Genomic DNA, 20,786 nt, shown 5'->3' with positions numbered 1-20,786 from the left:
GGCCTTATGTCTGAATTCGTTATAACTTTCTACATGCCCTTCCTGATAGGCTCCTAATGGTGAAAGTGCAAAATGAAATCTCTTGTTCTTTTCTTTGGTCACCTTTGAAAAATTTATTCATTTTTTCTAAAACAGTTGTTTTTCTCTTTTATTGTTTTCACTAGCTTAACTGGTTTTCCTTTCTGAAGTTGTTAGAATACATTTCTATTACCTGCCATTGATTATATACAAATATTTTTGTTTGTAGAATATATTGAGCATCAGGTTCCAATCAAGTGAATGGCAGTTCATGTACAATGTAGAATACGAAATCACATTTTGCTTGCATCAGTTATCGATGCCAAGGATATTGCAATCATAGTTCTTGGTTAGTGTCAGACTAAGTCTTTATTTTTAAGATATCTCATGTGTATGAAAGGTAAATTACTCTTTATCAGCTTGTAATTTGTTTGCAAAAGGACTAGATATTTGGGATCAAGGAAATGTGCAGAAAAGGCAATAGTCACATTTCTGTGGAGGTTTATGGAATCTCAGAGGAGGGATATTTTACATATATTGAATGTAGTACCTTGGCAAACGAGATTTGGTCTATTGGTGTGTAGTTCTAAAATTTAGAAAGATGTGAAGTTCTCTCTCTTAGAAACTCAAGATTGCATAGTAACCTCAATCTGTTTTTCACTGGATGTTATAGTGCCTAAAATGAGAGGAGTTTAGAAGAATTTTTTTACAAGGAAAGGGAAAGGCTGTTTGCCATCTGTTTTACCTATAGAGGTGGTGCAGTTTGGAAGTCAGTTACTCTAGGAAAAAATTGACATTTAAAATGTACACTGTCAAGGATTATGGTGAAGTGCAGTAAAAGGTTAATGATACTGACATATAGGTAAAGACAGCTGGAAGCCAGGTGGGCATTTACTTCTAATTTTGGAGTTATTTTCTCTTTCTCTGAATTAAGATAAAAAAAATTATAAGATGGATTGTGATTGAGTTCTACTTATAGCAAACTTTTCTTTCAATTGAAAATTACCTTAGACTTTATTTAGGATAATCCCCTCATTTTACAAAGCTTCCTTTCTATTGCCTGGTACAGAAATATTAGGCATTTGCTTTTATGTATCTGAAAAATAGCTAACTTCCTTTATAATCAAGAAGGTTACAGAAAAGGAAAGTTGGAGTGAAAATTAGGAAGTCCTCCTCCTTTTGTTAGATTATAGTGTTTTCTTTCTCTGGATGGGAAGTTTATTGTTTTGTGAACTATCTCTTCATTATAACTCTTCATGTAACTGTTTTTATGTCATTCAATTTAGCAGTCTCTTAACAATGTTATAACAAGTAGCATAGCAAGAACATGGTCTGATAGAAATAGCTTTGACCTCAGAAGAATCTTGAGTTCAATTCTGGCTGTGCCATTGGTTTACTGTGACATTTTAACAGAAAGGCCTAACTTCTCAGCTTGGGTTTCAGGAAACACTGTACAGGTCAGGTAATAATAGAAAGAACCAATATGAGGTTATCAAGGAAGAACCATGTAATTCTTGGCACCATTTCATTGAATACTAAATGTTATTCCTTAGTCTTTGGGTGTTTTTAGGGAACTATACTTTCAATATCTTTGCATATGAATGAAGAAACATTCATACGCTTTTGTTTTGGCTATTATAGTGCTGTGTACATGTATAGACACAACACATAAAGTGATTTTTTTAATTACCAACCAGACACACTTTGAATAATTATACTATCTACCTTTGGAAAGAGAAGACATATCCTTCTTTATGAGTAACTAAAGTGAGTTCACATCTGGAATCATCATCATAATAGGTAACATTTGTGGAGCAGTTTATATTCTTCAAAGCCCACTCACAAATTCGATTTCAGTTAGTACAGTAACATTTGAAGCAGGCTGGGCATGTGTTATTATTCCCACTTTATAGACTGCCTAATTAAAGTCCAGGGAGACTGCCTGAGGCCATACAGCCAGCAAACCTGGTAGAAATGATACTTGTAAATCTAGGTTTTTTTCCCAAAACCTATTCACTTCTACTGTATTGTACTGCCTTCCATATTGATTTAATTATTTCATCCTAACAAAAATTGAGATTTTTACAGGAGGTCCATAGTAACATGGATATTATTTTAGTTAGAGATGGTTTTATGTTAGATAGCAGAAATCCACTCCAATAATAGAATTATGATAAGCCCACACAACTTACAGATTCCTATTTCAGGATATCAGATAATTCTCTTAGGACTTGAAAGTTCCTATAAATGAATGTCTCTCTGTCTGCCCTTCTTGTTTTGGGGTTACACAGGGTTTACTCTGTTTTGGGGTTACACAGTCTCATCTTTTCTTTTTCTATGCATATGCTCTATCCTTTTTCCTCATGGTTTATTTGTTTCTCCATGTTGAGCCAATTCAAAATTACCTTTCAGTTTTAGCACCACTAGAACATGAATGCCTTTCTCTTTCAAACTTTATGTGACTATTCATTATTTATTCAGTGAAAATGGCTATTTTCCTAGGGCTGCTTCAAAAGATCTGTGAAAAGTACAATAGAGTATTGATTAAGACTGTATGTTCTAATACATACTGCCTGGGTTCCAATTCTGGCCCTCCTCATAATAGCTGTGCCCTTGGGCAAATTACTTTGCTTTCTATGTAAAATGGGGACAATGATAGCATGTATTTCACAGGAATGTTGTGAAGCATGTAAAGTACTTAGTGTGCTTGGTATATAGCAAATACTCAATACATATTACCTGTTATTATTAAGAGGTCTAAGCAGTCAATCACTGATTAATACTAGTATAGAAATGGAGTTTTTTAATTAAGAGAAGTAAAAAAAAATTAGAATAAGATGTTCTATTAAGATAATTTATTACCTTTACAATTTTTAAAATATGTACTCTCTATTAGGCACTGATTCCATGCCCTTAGGATAAATCACTGAACAATAACAACAATAGAGATGGTTGCTTACATTCTACGAGAGAAAAGCAGTTAATAAATAATAAACAAAATAATTATGTTAATTTTGTAGTATGGTTAAAGGTAGTGAATGCTATGGAGAGAAGAAAAAGCACTTGAGTTAAGGAAATCAGGATTCTGGTAGGTGTTCTAGGTTGGTTTTATTTTTATAGCAGCACGTTGAGGGTAAGTTATTATTGCAGGAGGCATTTCAGGTAGAGATTAGAGCCAGAGCAAAGGCCTGAAGGTAGGAAAGTTCTTGGCAAGTGGAGGAAAAAATCAGGAGGCTAGGGTAGCTGGAGTGGAGTGAGCAAGGGGAAGAGAAGCAATTGATTAGTTTAGAGAGGTATCAAGCATTCATGGTAGGCCATTGTAAAGCCTTTTGCTTTTATTTTGTGTGAAATGGGGAGCTATTATAGGATTTTGGTTAATGACATGATCTCACTTATATTTTGAAAGGTTCACATTGACCATGGTAGTGAGAATAAACTGTAGGATGGAAACAAGGGGATCAGTTGGGGGATTATGGCAGAAATCCAGTGAGACTGGGTGGTAGCTATGGACAATGATAAGATTTTAAGTGTAGAGCCAACATGCTTTCCTGATGATTGGATATAAAGAAAGAGAAAAAGTGAAGAGTTGAAGGAAACTAACTCCAGGATTTTTTGACTTGAGCAATGAGAAGGCGGTATATACCATGAACTAAGATAGGAAAAATTTTAGGCAGAGCTGAATCTGCAGTGAGAGAACATTGGGAATTTGATTTTGGACATATTAAATTTATAGTGTTTGTTAGACATATAGGTTGAAATGTTGAGTAAGCAGTTGTGTATATGAATTTGGAGATTGGAAGTAAGGTTTGTGTCATGTGCGTCCATGTGAAGAGACCACCAAATGGCTTTGTGTGAGCAACATGGCTGTTTATTTCACCTGGGTGCAGGCGGGCTGAGTCCGAAAAGAGAGTCAGCGAAGGGAGACAAGGGTGGGGCCCTTTTATAGGATTTGGGTAGTCAAAGGGGGGTTGTTCTCTGGCGGGCAGGAGTGGAGGTCACAAGGTGCTCAGTAGGGGAGCTTTTTGAGACAGGATGAGCCAGGAAAAGGAATTTCACAAGATAATATCATCACTTAAGGCAAGGACCAGCCATTTTCACTTCTTGTGTGGTGAAATGTCATCGGTTAAGGCGAGGCAGGGCATTTGCACTTCTTTTGTGATTCTTCAGTTACTTCAGGCCATCTGGGCATATATGTGCAAGTCACAGGGGATGTGATGGCTTGGCTTGGGCTCAGAGGCCTGACAGTTTGGCCGGGGGATAAAAATTGGGGAGAATATAAATATTTATAATCATGCAACTGAGTACTATCACTGAGGGAATGAATAAAGATGGAGAAGAAAAGAGGATGAAGAATTGAACTTTTGGGTACTCTGATATTAAGATATTAGGAGAAAAGAGGAACCAAGAAAGGAGATTGGGAAGGAGCCACCAGGGAACTAGGAAAAAACAAAGCAGAACAAAAAACAGGAGTGTGCATAAAGTATACAAAGAATGAGAGAGTGATCAATTATGACAAATACTGCTGATTGACAAGAAGAAGGTGAAGAATTACCATTGCATTTAGCAATTTGGAGTAAATTGGTCACCTTGATAAGAACACTTTTAATAAAATGGTGGAAGGAAACTCCTGATTGAGTAGGTTTTAAAGAGAATGACTCCTGAAGAGAGGAATTTCAGATAACTAATATAGATACTATTGCCACTACTAGGTGAGTGTGAACTGTGCTTAGTGACTTGCTTCCAAAAAGTATAGGGTAGAATGAGGAAAAAAGTAACGTTACAGTGAAGAAACCTGGCAGACGCTGCCTCGCTCAAGTGTTCCAGGTTAACATCATCAGTGATAAGTTATATTGATAGTATGTACCTTTCATATGATTTGATGAGAGGGCACTTTGCCTCTGTGTTCTCCCTCCCTAGCCCCATGAGCTCAGTCTAACCATGGGAAAACATTAAACAAACAAAAATTGAAAGACATGCCATAACATACTTGACCAGTACTCCTTAAAACTGTCAGTGTAGGGCTGGGCATGGTGGCTCACATCTATAATCCCAACACTTTGGGAGGCTGAGGTGGGTAAATCACGAGGTCAGCAGTTGGAGACCATCCTGGCCAACATGGTGAAACTCCATCTCAACTAAAAATATAAAAATTAGCTGGGCGTGGTGGCACGTGCCTGTGATCCTGGCTTCTCGGGAGACTGAGGCAGGAGAATCGCTTGACCTAGGGAGTCGGAAGTTGCAGTGAGCTAAGATTGTGCCACCGTACTCCAGCCTGGTGGCAGAGCGAGACTCCATCTCAAACAAAAACAAAAACAAAAACGAAAATGAAAACAAAAACAACAAAACAAAACAAAAACCTGTCAGTGTAATCAAAAAGAAGGAAAATCTGATAAACTGTCACAGACCAGAGAGTAAGAAGACATGACAACTAAATGTAATGTGGTATCTCAGATGGAATCCAGAAACAGATAGAGAACATTAAGGAAAAACTAGTGACATCTGAATAAAGTATGGCGTTCAATTAGTAGTAATGCGTTTATGTTGGTTCCTTAGTTGTGGCAAATGTACCACAGTAAAGTAAGATGTTAACAATAAGGGAAGCTGAGTGAGGAGTATATTGGAACGCTGCAACTTTTTTGTAAATATAAATACAAAACTGTCCTAAAATAAAGAGTTTATTTAAATAAAAAAATTAAAGAATGGGAAAAGAGGAATTGGAGACAGCAAATATAAGGCAGCTCTTTCAGGAAATTTTGTTACCAAGGGAAACAAAGAAATGGGATGATAGCTAGCAGCAGAAGTTGGTTAAGACAGGTTTTTTTTTTTTTAAATTTAATGGGACAAATAACAGTCTGTTATGTATTGTGGGAATGATACAGTATAGAGCAAAAAAAATGGGTGATGTAGGAGAAAGGGAGAAATCTCTGGTGCAATGTCCTTGGGTAAGAGAGTTTAAGATACAATACACAGTTAAAGGGATTGGCAGTAGATAGTGTCAAGTTCACCTCTGGTAACAGATAAGAATCAGAGTGTGTGAATGCAAATGGTAGTGGCTGGGTACGTATTATGGTGGCAGGTTCCAAATGCTTAGTTTCCCCAGCAAATGCAGGGTCTTCGGCTAAATGTGCAGATGGGAGAGCAAGCATGGGAGATGAAGGAGAAAGAAGGTGTTTTGTAGTCCTCTGGGGGTGTGTAAAAAAAAAGAATTGATTTGTGCCAGATAATGTGGTTATTTGGTAGCATTAAGTGCCCACTCTTGACTAGTGTACATGAATTAAAGTGAAACTAGCTAACACGATTGTACGTTTTCTTTTTCTTTTTTTTTGAAATGGAGTCTCGCTCCGTCTCTCAGGCTGGAGTGCAGTGGCCTGATCTCGGGTCAGTGCAACCTCCACCTCCCAGGTTCAAGCAATTCTTCTGCCTCAGCCTCCTGAGTGGCTGGGATTACAGGCGTGTGCCACCACACCCAGCTAATTTTTGTATTTTAGTAGAAACGATGTTTCACCATATTGACCAGACTGGTCTCAAACTCCTGACCTCAGGTGATCCACCCGCCTCAGCCTCCCAAAGTGCTGGGATTACAGGCATGAGCCACCGCGCTCAACCATGATTGTGTATTTTCTTAAATCATATTTTGCTGGAAGCTGCAATGTATCAGTTCATATCAATACTAGTTCTAAAGAATTGGGTACATTTTCATCTGATACTTTATAATTTACAGTAGTATTTATGTTTAATTATTTATAATATGTAGAAAGAAGTTCAGAGTTCCTTCTAGTGAAACCATATTGGGTATTTGTATTTTTATAATCACAGGGCACTACTGCGATGTAGTGCACTACGCATACCTAATATGGTCGTAGAGACCTGAAGAAATGAACAGTGCTTTGCATTTATTCTTTGCTTTTAGCATAATTTAGATTGATGACCATATGATTCTATCCTCTCATTTTCCACATTCCATTTATTTCCCCTCTGGTTAACAGAAGTGATATTGCTCACTTTGTTACCATGTTTTATACTTAAGTCTTGTCAAATATAAACTTTGTACTTTATCTTGGAATTTGTAACCAGTAGTTTCATGTATTTTAGTATTTTAGGTATTTTAATCATGGAGATGTTATAAAATGAGTGGTTGACAGAGTTTTCTGTACCCTGACTAGGGTGAAAAGGAGATCAAATCCCTTGAAGTCTATGTGATAGCTCATTTTTGTGAATGAGAACCAATGCTACTATTTAGTTTTTTGTTTTGCAGATTTAACAGTTGAGAGGCCTTGGTGGTATGAAGAGGAGTGTGACTTCTCATTTTCTTCCTTTGGATTAGTCCTGTTGAAGGTTTATTGTACTGAATTGTCTGTTTTGGGAAACATGCTAAAAGCAGTTTTAATATATGCAGATGTGTATATTCCAGAAATAAGAGGGAATGGAAACCTCTTCTTGGAATTTAAAGCTTAGTTTTGAACTATGGAAGATGATGAAGATATTTTCTGGGGTTTGTCAAGAATAGAATGTCATCATGGTTCAGGTTCCACTAGGGTGTTTTGAGCAGGCTTGGAGGAGAAATGACCTCCACAAGAAATAGGAACACTTTTACACCGTTGCTGGGAATGTAAAATAGTTCCCCCATTGTGGAAGACAGTATGGCAATTCCTGAAGGATCTAGAACCAAGAAATAACATTTGACCCAGCAATCCCACTACTGGGTATATACCCAAAGGAATATAAATCATTCTACTACAAAGACACATGTACACGTATGTTTATTGCCTCACTATTTACAATAGCAAAGTCATGGAACCAACCTAAATGCCCATCAATGATAGACTAGATAAAGAAAATGTGGCATTTATACACCATGGAATACTATGCAGCCATAAAAAGGAATGAGATCATGTCTTTTACAGGGACATGGATGAATCTGGAAGCCATCATCCTCAGCAAACTAACACACGAACAGAAAACCAAACACTCCATGTTCTCACTCGTAAGTGGGAGTTGAACAATGAGAACACATGGACACAGGGAAGGGAACAACACATACCAGGGCCTGTTGTGGCGTGGGGGATGAGGGGAGGGATTTTTTTTTTTTTTTGAGACAGAGTCTTGCTCTGTCACCCATGCTGGAGTGCAGTGGCATGATCTCGTCTCACTGTAACCTCCAAATCCCGCATTCAAGTAGTTCTTCTGCCTCAGCCTCGGGAGAGTAGCTGGTACTACAGGCACGTGCCACCACGGCTGGCTAATTTTTTTGTATTTTTGGTAGAGACAGGGTTTCACCGTGTTAGCCAGGATGGTCTCAATCTTCTGACCTCGTGATCTGCCCGCCTCGGCCTTCCAAAGTGCTGGGATTACAGCCGCCGTGCCCGGCTGAGTGGAGGGATCTTTAAGAGGACCGGTCAATAGGTGCAGCAAACCACCATGGCATACATATACCTATGTAACAAACCTGCACGTTCTGCACATGTATACCAGAACTTAATGTAAAATTGGAAAAAAAAAAAAAAAAAAAAAAAGAAACGACCTCCACGGTGTGCTATGTGCCTTTCTCATTAGATTTTCTCTGATACAAGGAAGGAGAGACAGACATTAAAAATTAAAAATTTCTAATTTTTAATGGTTTTTCACTTAAGTGACTTGTGTTATTTACTTGTGAGAGATAATCGTTTGATTTATAATGTTCATTTTTGACAATTCTCATAGAACTTTATGTAAGAGATAATCAATATTTGATCTATTGTTAGTTTTATGTCCCTGAAATAATGTTTAGGACAGTTTGGATTACTGCAGTGTTATATATTATAAGAGACTGGGAAGTAGTCATTAAAAATATCATCAAGGGAGCTCAAACTCTGATGGAAGTTATCTGAAATTGCTTCATTTTATCTTTCAATTTGAAATTATGCCCAAAGCATCTGGTTTTACATTAGTAAATGCCCTTGTAAGGATTTTGGTAGCTGTCATTCAGGAGAAGTTATCACTTAGACCTCATTAACAGACAATATTCTCTCAGAAAATGACATGGTATCTACTGTAATCCTAGAGTGTCTTAATAGTCTATTCTATGCTCAGCAATGAAACATTTCAAAAAGTGACTGACAGCCAATTGATGTAATTCACGGTGATCTTTTGTGTTGACAGATCTTTAAAAAGTCATGGGAAATTACTGCTGTACCCAGTGAAGCCACCTCCCTTTTTTTTCTTTAACTGCCAGTATCCTGTAAAACAGGATAATTTTCTCTTTGACTGCCACTGTTTTTTATTTCAATAACATGACATGATTCCTCCTTATTATTAGGATTTCTTTTGATTGACAGAATGTGTTTCCATAGGTAATACTGATTTTAAAATAGAAATGTTTCAGTTCTCAAATTAACTCTCTTAATTTTCTGACTCCCACATCAAGACAACCTTGCCAGTAGCCACCTTCCCACTCAGGAAGATGAATTATTTAATTCACACAACTTAAATATTTTTAAATGATTTTAGTCTTCCTCTGAAGGAGAAAATGATGAAAGCAAGAGGGTGATGAATTGCTTATTTTGGTGGATATTTTTTCCTAGAACACCCCAAAGTTAAAAGGTTGTTGTTTTTGGTAATTTTATAGGATGTAGTAGTCTTGTGTTCAAAACTCAAAATTTCTGAATTCAAACTGTAGAATGAATGGAAAGGAGAGCTGATGTATATGAACTTGTCTGATGAGTTGTGGGGGAAAATACAGAGATCTAGTCCCAGTGTTGACCTAACTTTTCATCTAAGAGAATTTATTGGAATTGTATCTCTGTGTTTTTGCCCGTTGTTATTGTGTTTCAAAGTAGTTATTTTCCTAAGATTGTCAGGATGATCCTTAGTGGAGTAGAAGATACTCTTTTTCTTAATTGAAACCAGTACTAAAACATTGTCATTATGAATTGACATGTATTTTTTTGAGAATGAAGTGTGTGCTTTCATCCTGTGCTGGATGATGTGGAAGAAGTAAGAATGTATTTTCTGATTACAGTCCTATTTGTATTTTTGTTTAATATTCCACAGCATGATATGATTCTTACTGAAATAAAATTCCAACTTTTTAACATTGTTTTGAAATATCATGGATTGTAAACCATTGTAGTACCACACCCATCTTTAGTTCCAATTTCTGCTTTGTGTCATATGCCACCATCCACCACCCCCCCTCCACCCTCTTGGCTCACTGTCTCACTAGACCAAAAGACCTAGATTAATTCATTGCCTTACATGCCAAAACTACCCCCTACTTGCCACAACCTCACCATCAGGCATATTTTTGTGAAAATGCAAAGTAAAGATGTAGAAAAGAGAGACAAAAAAAGATTTCCATTCTATTTCCTGTTTGTATTTCTTTTAGACTCTAACGAATATGAACAGTTTGGATAATTTAATAGTTAAGAAATAAGTAATAGATACCACTTTTTTTCCTCTTCTTTTTACAGACAGTAGAATCAGAGCATATTGGGGTCTAGTTGATTGCAGGCCCTGAATCTTATATTTTAGTCTAATGTACACAATCTTGCAGCACTTCAGAGCTGCCATATTATGCTTATGCTAAAGGCATTGGCAGAGTCATTTAGATGAGTCCATAATTGGAAGGTACAGGACGTAGTATTAGTTCCATTTAGGCTATGTGATCTAAAGAAAATCACTTCATTTTCATTTCTGTTATAATAAAATGGAAGTTATAATTATGTCCCTTTAACTACATTTCCAAGTTTATGGGAAAGCAGTGTAGGAAAATGAATCACAAAGTTAATCTTTAGAATCCTTAATTCTATACAGACAATAATAGTTATTCTTTATCTTCCTCTTTAAGTAATTTATAGAAGACAACTTTTTTTGTTTTTTAACCAGTACTGTATTTTTAATGATCTGTTCTATATAAGAAAAGGGAAATAGTGTTAACAACAGAATATTTAATCCTCACAGTAACTCTGTGAAGTAGACATTATTATTGACATTTTACAGATAAGGAAATAGGGTTATAAAAGTAAAGAATATTTCCCAAGATCAGAAGGTAATAATAATAAAGTAAGTCATTAATTCCCTGGTTACTTTCACTTTGATGCCCATGTTCTTTCTTCCACAAACCGTTGTAGTTTATTAACGTATTGTAGTCTCTCCTAACATCTCTCTGTTCATTATGCCTAATTTTGAATTGTTGCATTTTAATGATTCCTATTCTTTTGGTTATCATTTATTCGTTTAGTTCATTTGGCAATGTTTTAGTTGGAAGGCATCATGCTAAACAGTAGCAATTTTTGTTCTTAGTCTAATCTTTTTAAACAGAAGAAAACATACCTTTAGAATACAGTGATAAGTTGTTCCCATAATACGGGGAAATACAAAAGGTTTTGGAATGCTAGGACGGCTGTATTAGTCCATTTTCATACTGCTATAAAGAACTGCCCGAGACTGGGTAATTTATAAAGGAAAGAAGTTTAATTTACTCACAGTTCAGCATGGCTTGAGAGGCCTCAGGATACTTACAATCATGGTGGAAGGCAAAGGGGAAACAAAGGACTTCTTCACAAGGTGGCAAGAAGGAGAAGTGTGAGTAAAGGGGGAAGAGCCCCTTATAAAACTATCAGATCTGTGAGAACTCACTCACTATCACAAGAATAGCATGGGGGAAACTGCCCCCATGATTCAATTACCTCCACCTGGTCTCTTCCTTGATATGTGGGATTATGGGGATTACAATTCAAGATGAGATTTGGGTGGGGACACAAAGCCTGACCATGTCAAAAACTTCCTAGAAGCGGTAACATGAAAGCCCATGCTTTAACATACCCCTTACCAGAATGTTGATGGCCTTTTCCATCATGCCTTTCATTTGTCTTGTACCGGTAGCTTCATATTGAACCATTCATCCTGGGGTGAGTAGTCAAATGACTTTTACCTGTGTTTGTTGTTTTCTAGCTTGTCCAGATTATTATCAATACAACACATTTGGAGAAATCCTGTAAGTACTTGGAAGAATTTATCACCAACATCACTAATGTGCTTCCAGAAACAGTTCACACTACCAAGCTCTATGGCACCACAACTTTTAAGGTGAGAGGCCCTGCGGTACAGTGGAACTGCTTCTGGTGTACACAGTCTGGGACATTCTACCTAAAATGGCTGTGTTTCTGCAAGATGGTTTATAGCATGCTTTTGAGAACAAGTGTTTATGATATGTTTGGTTTCCCTTCTCTATTTTTTTTGAAGAAATAAATACTAGTCCTAGTTTTTGGGTGTTTAAACAAAACAAAACAAAACAACTACAACTGTGTCTGTAAACTCTTCCTTATGTTTTGTACATGTAAATCACTATTTCCTAAGTTGAGCCCCCATCAGTCAACAGTTCTTAAATATGATCTAGATAATCATAGTTATGGCTGACATTAACATTCATTAAAATTTTCTAAACTGTCGCCTGCTCTCTGTATCCTGTGACCAATTTTTTTTTTTTTAACCAAATCTTGCTCTGTTGCCCAGACTGGAGTGCAGTGGTGCAATCTTGGCTCACCGTAACCCCTGCCTCCTGGATTCAAGCAATTCTCATATCTCATCCTCCCAAGTAGTTGGGATAACAGGCGTGTGCCACCATGCCCGGCTAATTTTTAGTATTTTTAGTAGAGATGGGGTTTCGCCATGTTGCCCAGGCTGGTCTCGAATTCCTGGGCTCAAACGATCCACCCACCTTGGCTTCGTAAAATGCTGGGATTGCAGGCATGAACCACTGTACCCGGCCCTGTGATCAATTTTTTAATCTTACTTTTTAGTGAGGAATTTCTGTCCCTGCTTTTCTAGTTAGCAATTTTATAATTTCATATGTCCACAGCACTAGTTTTGATCCAGAACTGAATCAAATGGGAAGAAATGACAGTCAGGTAGAACAAAAGAAGGATTGATGGTAGATGAGTTTCTGGAGGGTAAATGCTATAGCTCAGAGCAGCTTTAATAAACTCCTTAATATTATGTGAGCTTTAAATAGGTATTAAGCAGTAAAAGTAATAGGACAACATCTTAAACATTAAAAATGTAGATCTAACATATAGGCTACTTATATGGTTTGATTTTTTGTTTATATTGTTATTTGATTGTTTTAGTTTTGAAACATATTCTATATCACCCTGTTGAAATCCAGAAATTGATATTAATTAAATGTACAATTGCAGAGTTGGAACCGTGATTTATGTCCCCTTTTGTCTGCTTTTTCCCATCATCTTATCCTTTTTCTCTATTTTTGGTACATTCTTTTAATTGTAGGCACAAGAGAAGAAATCAAATTTGATTCATACTGCTGTTATGCTTTTTGACAGATAAAAATTTTTGGTATGACTTACTATTTTTCTATTGCTTGAAAAATCACAATGTTGAATCAGAAAGTATTCTTTATGTATCTATGCGATTAGGTCAACTGCTAGGTTAAGTTACACATTCATTAAATGACTATAAATTCTTTGTTTCAAAATGACAATAAAATTACTTAAATCAAAATTCATTACACATAATGTTATGTTCATATCGTGACTTCCTAATTTTTCAATAATGTCTAATGATATTAATTTTGATGTTCTTTTAGTGAGGAAAAGAATGATTTAATAAAAAGGTCCTGAGAATGAGTATGAAAATGCCACAAAAGCTTTCAGAGCTTCAGAATGACCTCAGGCAGTTTTATAGGAATTATAATTACTCTCAAATACTAGCATTATTATGGAGCTTGGGCATTAGATTTATCAAAAAAATTTTCCGTATTTGCTCTTCTGTGAAAGCCAAAATTTCTCGAGGAAAGAAAATGTTAAAGAAATAGTTCAGTGTTAAGTAGATAATAGGGAGTTAGGGAATTAGAACGTGAGGTTTATTTGTCTATCAAATGGAGAATATGTGGTATCCACTGATACTCTTTCTGTCAACCTGTCTCAATTTTTTTATGTCAATAGCTTTTCAAATTATGTTCAGAAATTCTCTCAAAGGATGGCTTGTGTATTTTGTTGTTGCTCTAGCATGAAAAAATGCTGAGGGAAAATTAAAGGCAGACAGGAAGCCATAGGGGCTGAACAGCCAGTTAAATACTTAGTGAAGGAGAAGTTCTGGAGACCACTAAAGGTCATGTTGACAGTGCATATTGGAAACACTGATTGCTTAAAACACACTGAAATTTATTTTTACCAGGGCTGTTTCAGACTAGCTAACCCAGAACTCAATATAAACATGGCAATTATAACGGCTACATGTTGTGTATTTTCCTAAGCTACTGTTTCCAGAAAACTTTCCCTTGCAGATGGAAACCTTTATGCTGGAAAAGGGGTAGAAAGAGTCTGAAGGTCTTTAAGGTATTTTCTTGCAGAGTTCCCTCTTATTTCTGCCATGTATGACATAATCAAGCTGGCGTCCTTAGCTTTCCTTATTCATAACATTTTCCTCACCCTCTTACAAAAGAGAATGAAAGTGTTTATTAATTTACTCCATAATAAATATTGCTTGCGTATCTGCTATGTAATCATCTGGTAGATTCTTGGGGAGAGACAGAAAAAGTACTTTGTTCCTGGACTTAAAGTTTATGATTTACAGAGAAGACAGCCACTATACTGGAATAATACATTGGATATATTCAATCTCTCATTTATTTAACAAGTTTTAATACAGTATCTACTATAAATCAGGGAAAGTTTCAGGTATGAACAAAAAAGTGAGTCTCTTGACTTTACAGAGCTTATATTTTAATGAATTAGTGGATAATAAACAAACAAAGAAAACTAATATAATGGCAAGTAGTGATAAGAACTAGGAAAAAAATAAATGACCCAAAAGAAGTGAGAAATTAAATCATTTGGATTTCCGATGGATATGCATTCCTGTCAAAGTGAACAGCACAGTGGTAGGTATGGGTGTGTTCAAGAAATAGTAAGGGGGTCAGTCTGGCAATGATGTATCTATCACTAATGGTATGGATGATAAGAGATGACGTATTCAGGAGTTAGATTATTTCTGGCCCTGTAGGCCATCGTAAATACTATACATTGTATTCTGAAATGAGATGCGATGTCATTAGAAGATTGAAGTGTGGGGGGTAATGATCTGAGTTATTTAATGTGATACTGGTTTTTATGTGGAAATAAATATATTGTAATTTAATAAAAGGGGAAGAAGAAAGGCTAATTGGGAGGCAGTTGCAGTACTCCAGGCAAGAGATAATGGTCACTTGGACTAGAGTGGTAGAGGTAGAAGTGGTAAGAAATATTTTTGAAGGTACAGATAGCAGGTCTTAGTACTAGATTGGGTGTTTGTATTAAGAGAAAGACAGGAGTCAAGGGTAGTTCCAAAACTTTTGAACTGAACAAACTGGATGAATACTGTTTACTGAGACGGGGAACACTTAGAGAAAAATACATTTGAAAAGCAGAAATACGATCAAGACTTCCATTTTTGATACATTAAGATCGATATATTTAATGATAGCTATATAGAGGTATTAAATTAGCAGGACAAAATCATAGCTGGAGATAAAAATTTAGAGTTCACCAGTGTAAAGATGGTATTTGATGGCATAGGATGGATTTTCCTCTGGGATTTGAGTATACATAGAGGAAAGGTGTGAGGATTGAGCTTCAGGGGACTTCAAAATTGACAGGCTCAACAGAGGAGAATTCCAAAGAGGATGAGGTTCCAGCTTTAGGACCTCCAAAGAAGACTTCCCAGACAAGTACAAGTTGGAATGGATCTTGGAACCAGCAGGATATTTCTAGGGAGAGAATGGATATAGAGGGAGTAAAGGATATTTTAACTTCATGTGCAAAGATTAAATGATAAAATAAAGCCAGTATTCAGCATAGAATTAGGATGGCAGTGAGATACAGAAGTAGATAAATGCCAATCTGAGAAGCACTTTGTTTTATATTAATAGATAATGTGGACTTTATTCTAAAGTCTTTGAAAGACTTCAAGTGAGGGATGTTGCATTTAAAAAAATAAACATTCTACTGTGCTTCATTGAAAGGAAGGGAAAAACTAAAAAAAGAAGGAAAAGAAAAGACGAAGGTAAGGAAGGAAAGAAGGAGGAAATAACAACATCAATCACATTACTCACAGTTCAGAATGAGAGGAATTGACTTCCTAAAAGACGCTGTGTAACTCTGTGCTAATAAATTTGAGGATCCATAGGGAAATAGATATGATGTGATAAGAAAAAGATATGAAAGAGGAAAGCTTCAAGATGGCTGACTAGAGGTATTTCATACTCGCTTCCTCCACTAAGAAGAACCAGCATAATGAGTAGATGATCACACTTCAAATAGATCATCCAAGACAGAACACTGTAATTCAACAGAAAAGTGACAGTAAATGCCTAAACCAAGGAAGGGGAAGGAAATGAGGCAGTCTACTCAGTAGGATCAGCTGGGAGCTGAGGGAGACTGAGGAAAGGGTTAATGAGAAACTTTCAGTGGTTTCCATTTCCACTATGGACTCCTGAAATCCTAGCCACAGTAGAGTCTCTTGACCCTCACTTGCCCTGAAACTAACATTGAAAGATGCTGAGAGATTGTGTGATGGCACTGTTCCAGGGAAGGAGCTCACACCAAGTCTCACACATTCTGTGAGACCTAAGCAGCTATAGCAAGCAGCCATCTTAGAGCCTTGCCTCCAACAGATAGCACATTATCCTGGAGACCACTGCTACTGGGGCTGAAGAGCAGGAGAAGCACGCTTGCTGCCTCCCAACTTAGATGCCAGTGACCAGGGGCCACCCACACCAGGGGCTGAGATGCTATCATGATGCATCTGCTGCCATTGAGGCTGAGGCATGAGCAAGGTGTCAGCTACTGCAGAGGGGCTGAGGAAAGAGTGCCACTTGGGCTGTGGTGAAAATGGTGTGTGTGTTTTCCACCTGCTGACCTAGGTTGCCCAGTACTGAAGGTGGCATTGCCCTCCCCAGTGGCAGGGAACTAGCACAGCTGCTGCCACCTACCATCAGAGCATATCACTTTTCTAGGGATTCCCTCACCACTAACTACTGCATCTGGTGCCTGTACTCATTATCAGAGGGCATGAGGACAAGTTTGGCTCAGCTTTGCCCTGCCACCCCCAAACCCCTGTGCCAGAGCACACAGGAAGCAAGAGGATCACCTAGCCCAGTCCACTACAATTGGCACCTGAACACTCCTCCCAGGTGCCTGAGATCAGGCCTACCCACATGACTGCTACTACCACAGCTGGCACCTACCTGCATGCACCACCTGTGTGCCTGAAGACCAGCCCACTCAGCTGAATACAACCAACACCAATACCCTTGTGAACCACTTGGGACTAAGAGGATGATTCTGCCACTGCCATTGTCATCATTCACATAAAGCTGGCTGCCCAGGGGTTCAAGAACATCCCTACCCACCCCACCTGCTATTGTCACTGCTGGCATCCAAATAATCTATCCGGAAACTCAAAAATTGGCCCATCTAGACTCACTAATAATGGTGCCAGACCAACCTGGGGCCCAAGGACACACATACTTAGCCACTGCTGCCATCACTGGGGCTCAAAGACTGACCTACCTGGTGTTACAGTCCACAGCAAAACCATACCCTCATTTAATAATTGCACTCTGAGCCACTGAAGAAATTATAGATACCACTGGTACTATTTATGCCTGAAGGAATCGTACAGAGTTTACACTATTGCACTCAAAATCACAACCAAAGTGTCCTACGCAACTAACAGCATAGATACATCTTCTGGAAAATGTCCTCCCCTACCAGAGCAAATTTAAAAAATTGCAAGAAGTGACTGTTATAGTAAATGTACAGATATGAATATAATGGTACAGAAAATAAGAAAAAACCAGGACATATGACACCTCCAAAGGAATAATTCTCCCAATCAAAGAGAAATTAATGAAATCTTAGAAAAAGAAGTTAAATGATTGACTCCAAAGAAGCTCAGTGAGAAACATGAGAATTCTGCAAACAATACAAAGAAATCAGAAAAAGAATGCATGATATGAATAAGAAATTTGCTAAACAGATTGATACCAAAAATGTAACCAAACATAAATTATGGAACTGAAGAATTTATTAAATGAAATGCAAAATACGTTCAAAAGCTTCAACAATAGACTAGATCAAGCAGAAGAAAGCATTTTAGATCTAGAAGATAATTCTTTATACAAAATAAAAGTAAAAACAATTAAAAAAAAGAGCAAAGCCTTTATTACATACCGGGCATCATAAGAGACCAAATTTTCAAATTATAAGGGTTCCAGAAGGCAAAATATAAAATCTCTAGCAAAATTATTCTTCATAAATGAAGGAGAAATAACATCTTTCTCATACAAGCAAAAGCTGAAAGGATTCATCACCACTACACTGGCCTTACAAGAAATTCCTCAAGGGAGTTCTAAACTTGGATATCGTGAGCGACATTTGCTATCATGAAAACACACAAAAGTATAAAACTCACTGGTAAAGCAAACAAACAAATGAAGAAGAGAAAGGACTCAAATAGTACTACTACAGAAAACCACCAAACCACAATAACAAACAGTAAGAGAAAAGGAAAGGAACAAAGAATACACAAAATAACCAGAAAATAATTAATATGATGAAGGGACAACCTCACATATCAATAATAATTTGGAGTGTAAATTGATTAAATTCTTTACTTATAATATATAGACTGCTCGAATGGATTAAAAAAACATAATCTAGCCATATGCTGCCTACAAGAAACATAATTTACCTTTAAAGATGCATATAAAGGAAATAAAGGAATAGAAAAAGTATTTCATGGAAATGTTAACAAAAAATGAGCAGGCATACTATACTCATATTAGATACAACACTTTAAACAAAAAACAGTAAGAAAAAGACAAAGAAGGTCATTATATAATGATAATGGGATCAATCTAGCAAGAGGATGTAACACCAAATCCATATTGACATCTAACACTGTAGCACTTAGATTCATAAAGCAAATATTGCCATATCTAAATAAATAGATGAACTCTGATAAAATTATGGCACTTTAATACCCCACTGCCAACACTAGACAGATCGTTGAGACATATAATCAGAAAAGAAACATTCATTTTAAAGTGGACTTTAGACCAAAAGGACTTAGCAGACATTTAGAGGACATCTTATCTAACAATAGCAGAATACACATTCTTCTCATCAGCACAAGAAACATTCTCCAAGATAGACCATATATTAAGCCACAAAACAAATCTCAACAAAGTTTTAAAATTCAAAATCACATCAAGTATATTGCCAGTTCACAATGGTATAAAACTAGAAATCAATACCAAGAGAAACTTTGGAAACTATACAAATAAATGGAAAATAAACAATATGCTCCTGAACAACCATTGGTTCAATGAATAAATTAATAAGAAAATAAATTTTTTGGAACAAATGAAATGGAAACAACATATCACAACCTGTTGGATACAACAAAAGCAGTACTTAAAGGGAAGTTCATAGCAATAAGCACCTACATCAAAAAAGCAGAAAGATTTCAAATAAATAATCTAATAGTGTACCTCAAGGAACTAGGAAAGCAATAACAAACCGAATCCACACTATCAGAAGGAAATAATACAGATCACAGTAGACCTGAAAAGAAAAATATGGAAAGATGAATGGAACAAAAAGTTGGTTCTTTGAAAAGGTAAAATTGATAACAACCACTAGCTAGACTAACCAAGAAGAGTACAGCGAAGACTCAAATACAATTATAAATGAAAACAGAGACATTATAACTGATACCACAGAAACAGAAAAGGTCATCAGGGACTATTATGCTAACCAGTGGAAAACCCATAGGAAATGCAAGAATACTTCGAAATGTACAACCTACTAAGATTGAATCAGGAAGAAATGGAAAACCTGAACCGACCAATAACAGGCAGTGAGATTGAAGCAGTAATAAATAGTATCTGAACAAAGAAAAGCCCATAACCAGGTGGATTCACCACCAAATTCCACCAAACATATAAGAATAACTCATATCAATCCTCCTGAAACTGTTCCAAAAAATTAGGAGAGAGAATTCTCCCTAACTTATTCTGTAAGGCTAGCATTACCCTGATACCAAAACCAGACAAGGAACAACAACAAAAGAAAACTGCAGACCAATATTCCTGATAAAAATAGATGCAAAAGTTATCAGCAACATACTAGAAAACTGAATTCAATTAAAAGATAATATACCATGATCAAGTGGGATTTAGACCAGGGGTGAAAGGATGGTTTAGTATATGCAGAGAAGTAAATGTGAAACTTCACATCAACAGAATGAAGGGCAAAAACCATATAGTCATCTTGATAGATGCAGAAAAAGCATTTGATAAAATTTAACATCCCTTCACAATTAAAACTCCCAACAAGCCAAATATAGAAGGAACATACCTCAAAATAATAAAGGCCACATATAGCAGACCCACAGCTAACACCATCCTGAATGGGGAAAGGTTGACTGCCTTTCCTTTAAGACTGGGCAAAAGGTGGAACCATTCCCCAAGACAAGGATGCTCATTCTTACTACTCCTGTTCAACGTAGTATTGGATGTCTGAGCTAGGACAGTCAGAAAAGAGAAAGAAAGAAAAGGTATCCAAATTGGAAAACAGGAAGTCAAATTGTCCTTCTTTGCTGATGATACGATCTTTCATTCAGAAATACTAAAAGGCGGCCGGGCACGGTGGCTCAAGCCTGTAATCCCAGCACTTTGGGAGGCCGAGACGGGCGGTTCACGAGGTCAGGAGATCGAGACCATCCTG

At 36.8% G+C, this 20,786-nt stretch overlaps 1 protein-coding gene across 6 annotated transcripts in view; it reads left to right on the top strand.

Annotated features, from left to right (window-relative positions):
- Positions 1-20,786, top strand: part of LOC105465254 (exocyst complex component 6B) — a 676,825-nt gene that overhangs the window by 336,717 nt on the left and 319,322 nt on the right. For all 6 annotated transcript variants that reach the window (XM_011713573.3, XM_071076900.1, XM_071076905.1 and 3 more), the window contains one exon: positions 11,950-12,084. In XM_011713573.3, coding sequence (XP_011711875.1) covers positions 11,950-12,084 — 135 coding nt within the window. The remainder of the gene's footprint in view (positions 1-11,949; positions 12,085-20,786) is intronic.

Source organism: Macaca nemestrina, chromosome 13 (assembly GCF_043159975.1).
Source record: "Macaca nemestrina isolate mMacNem1 chromosome 13, mMacNem.hap1, whole genome shotgun sequence".
NCBI classification, from domain to species: domain Eukaryota; kingdom Metazoa; phylum Chordata; class Mammalia; order Primates; family Cercopithecidae; genus Macaca; species Macaca nemestrina.
This window is presented reverse-complemented; position numbering and strand designations above follow the sequence as displayed.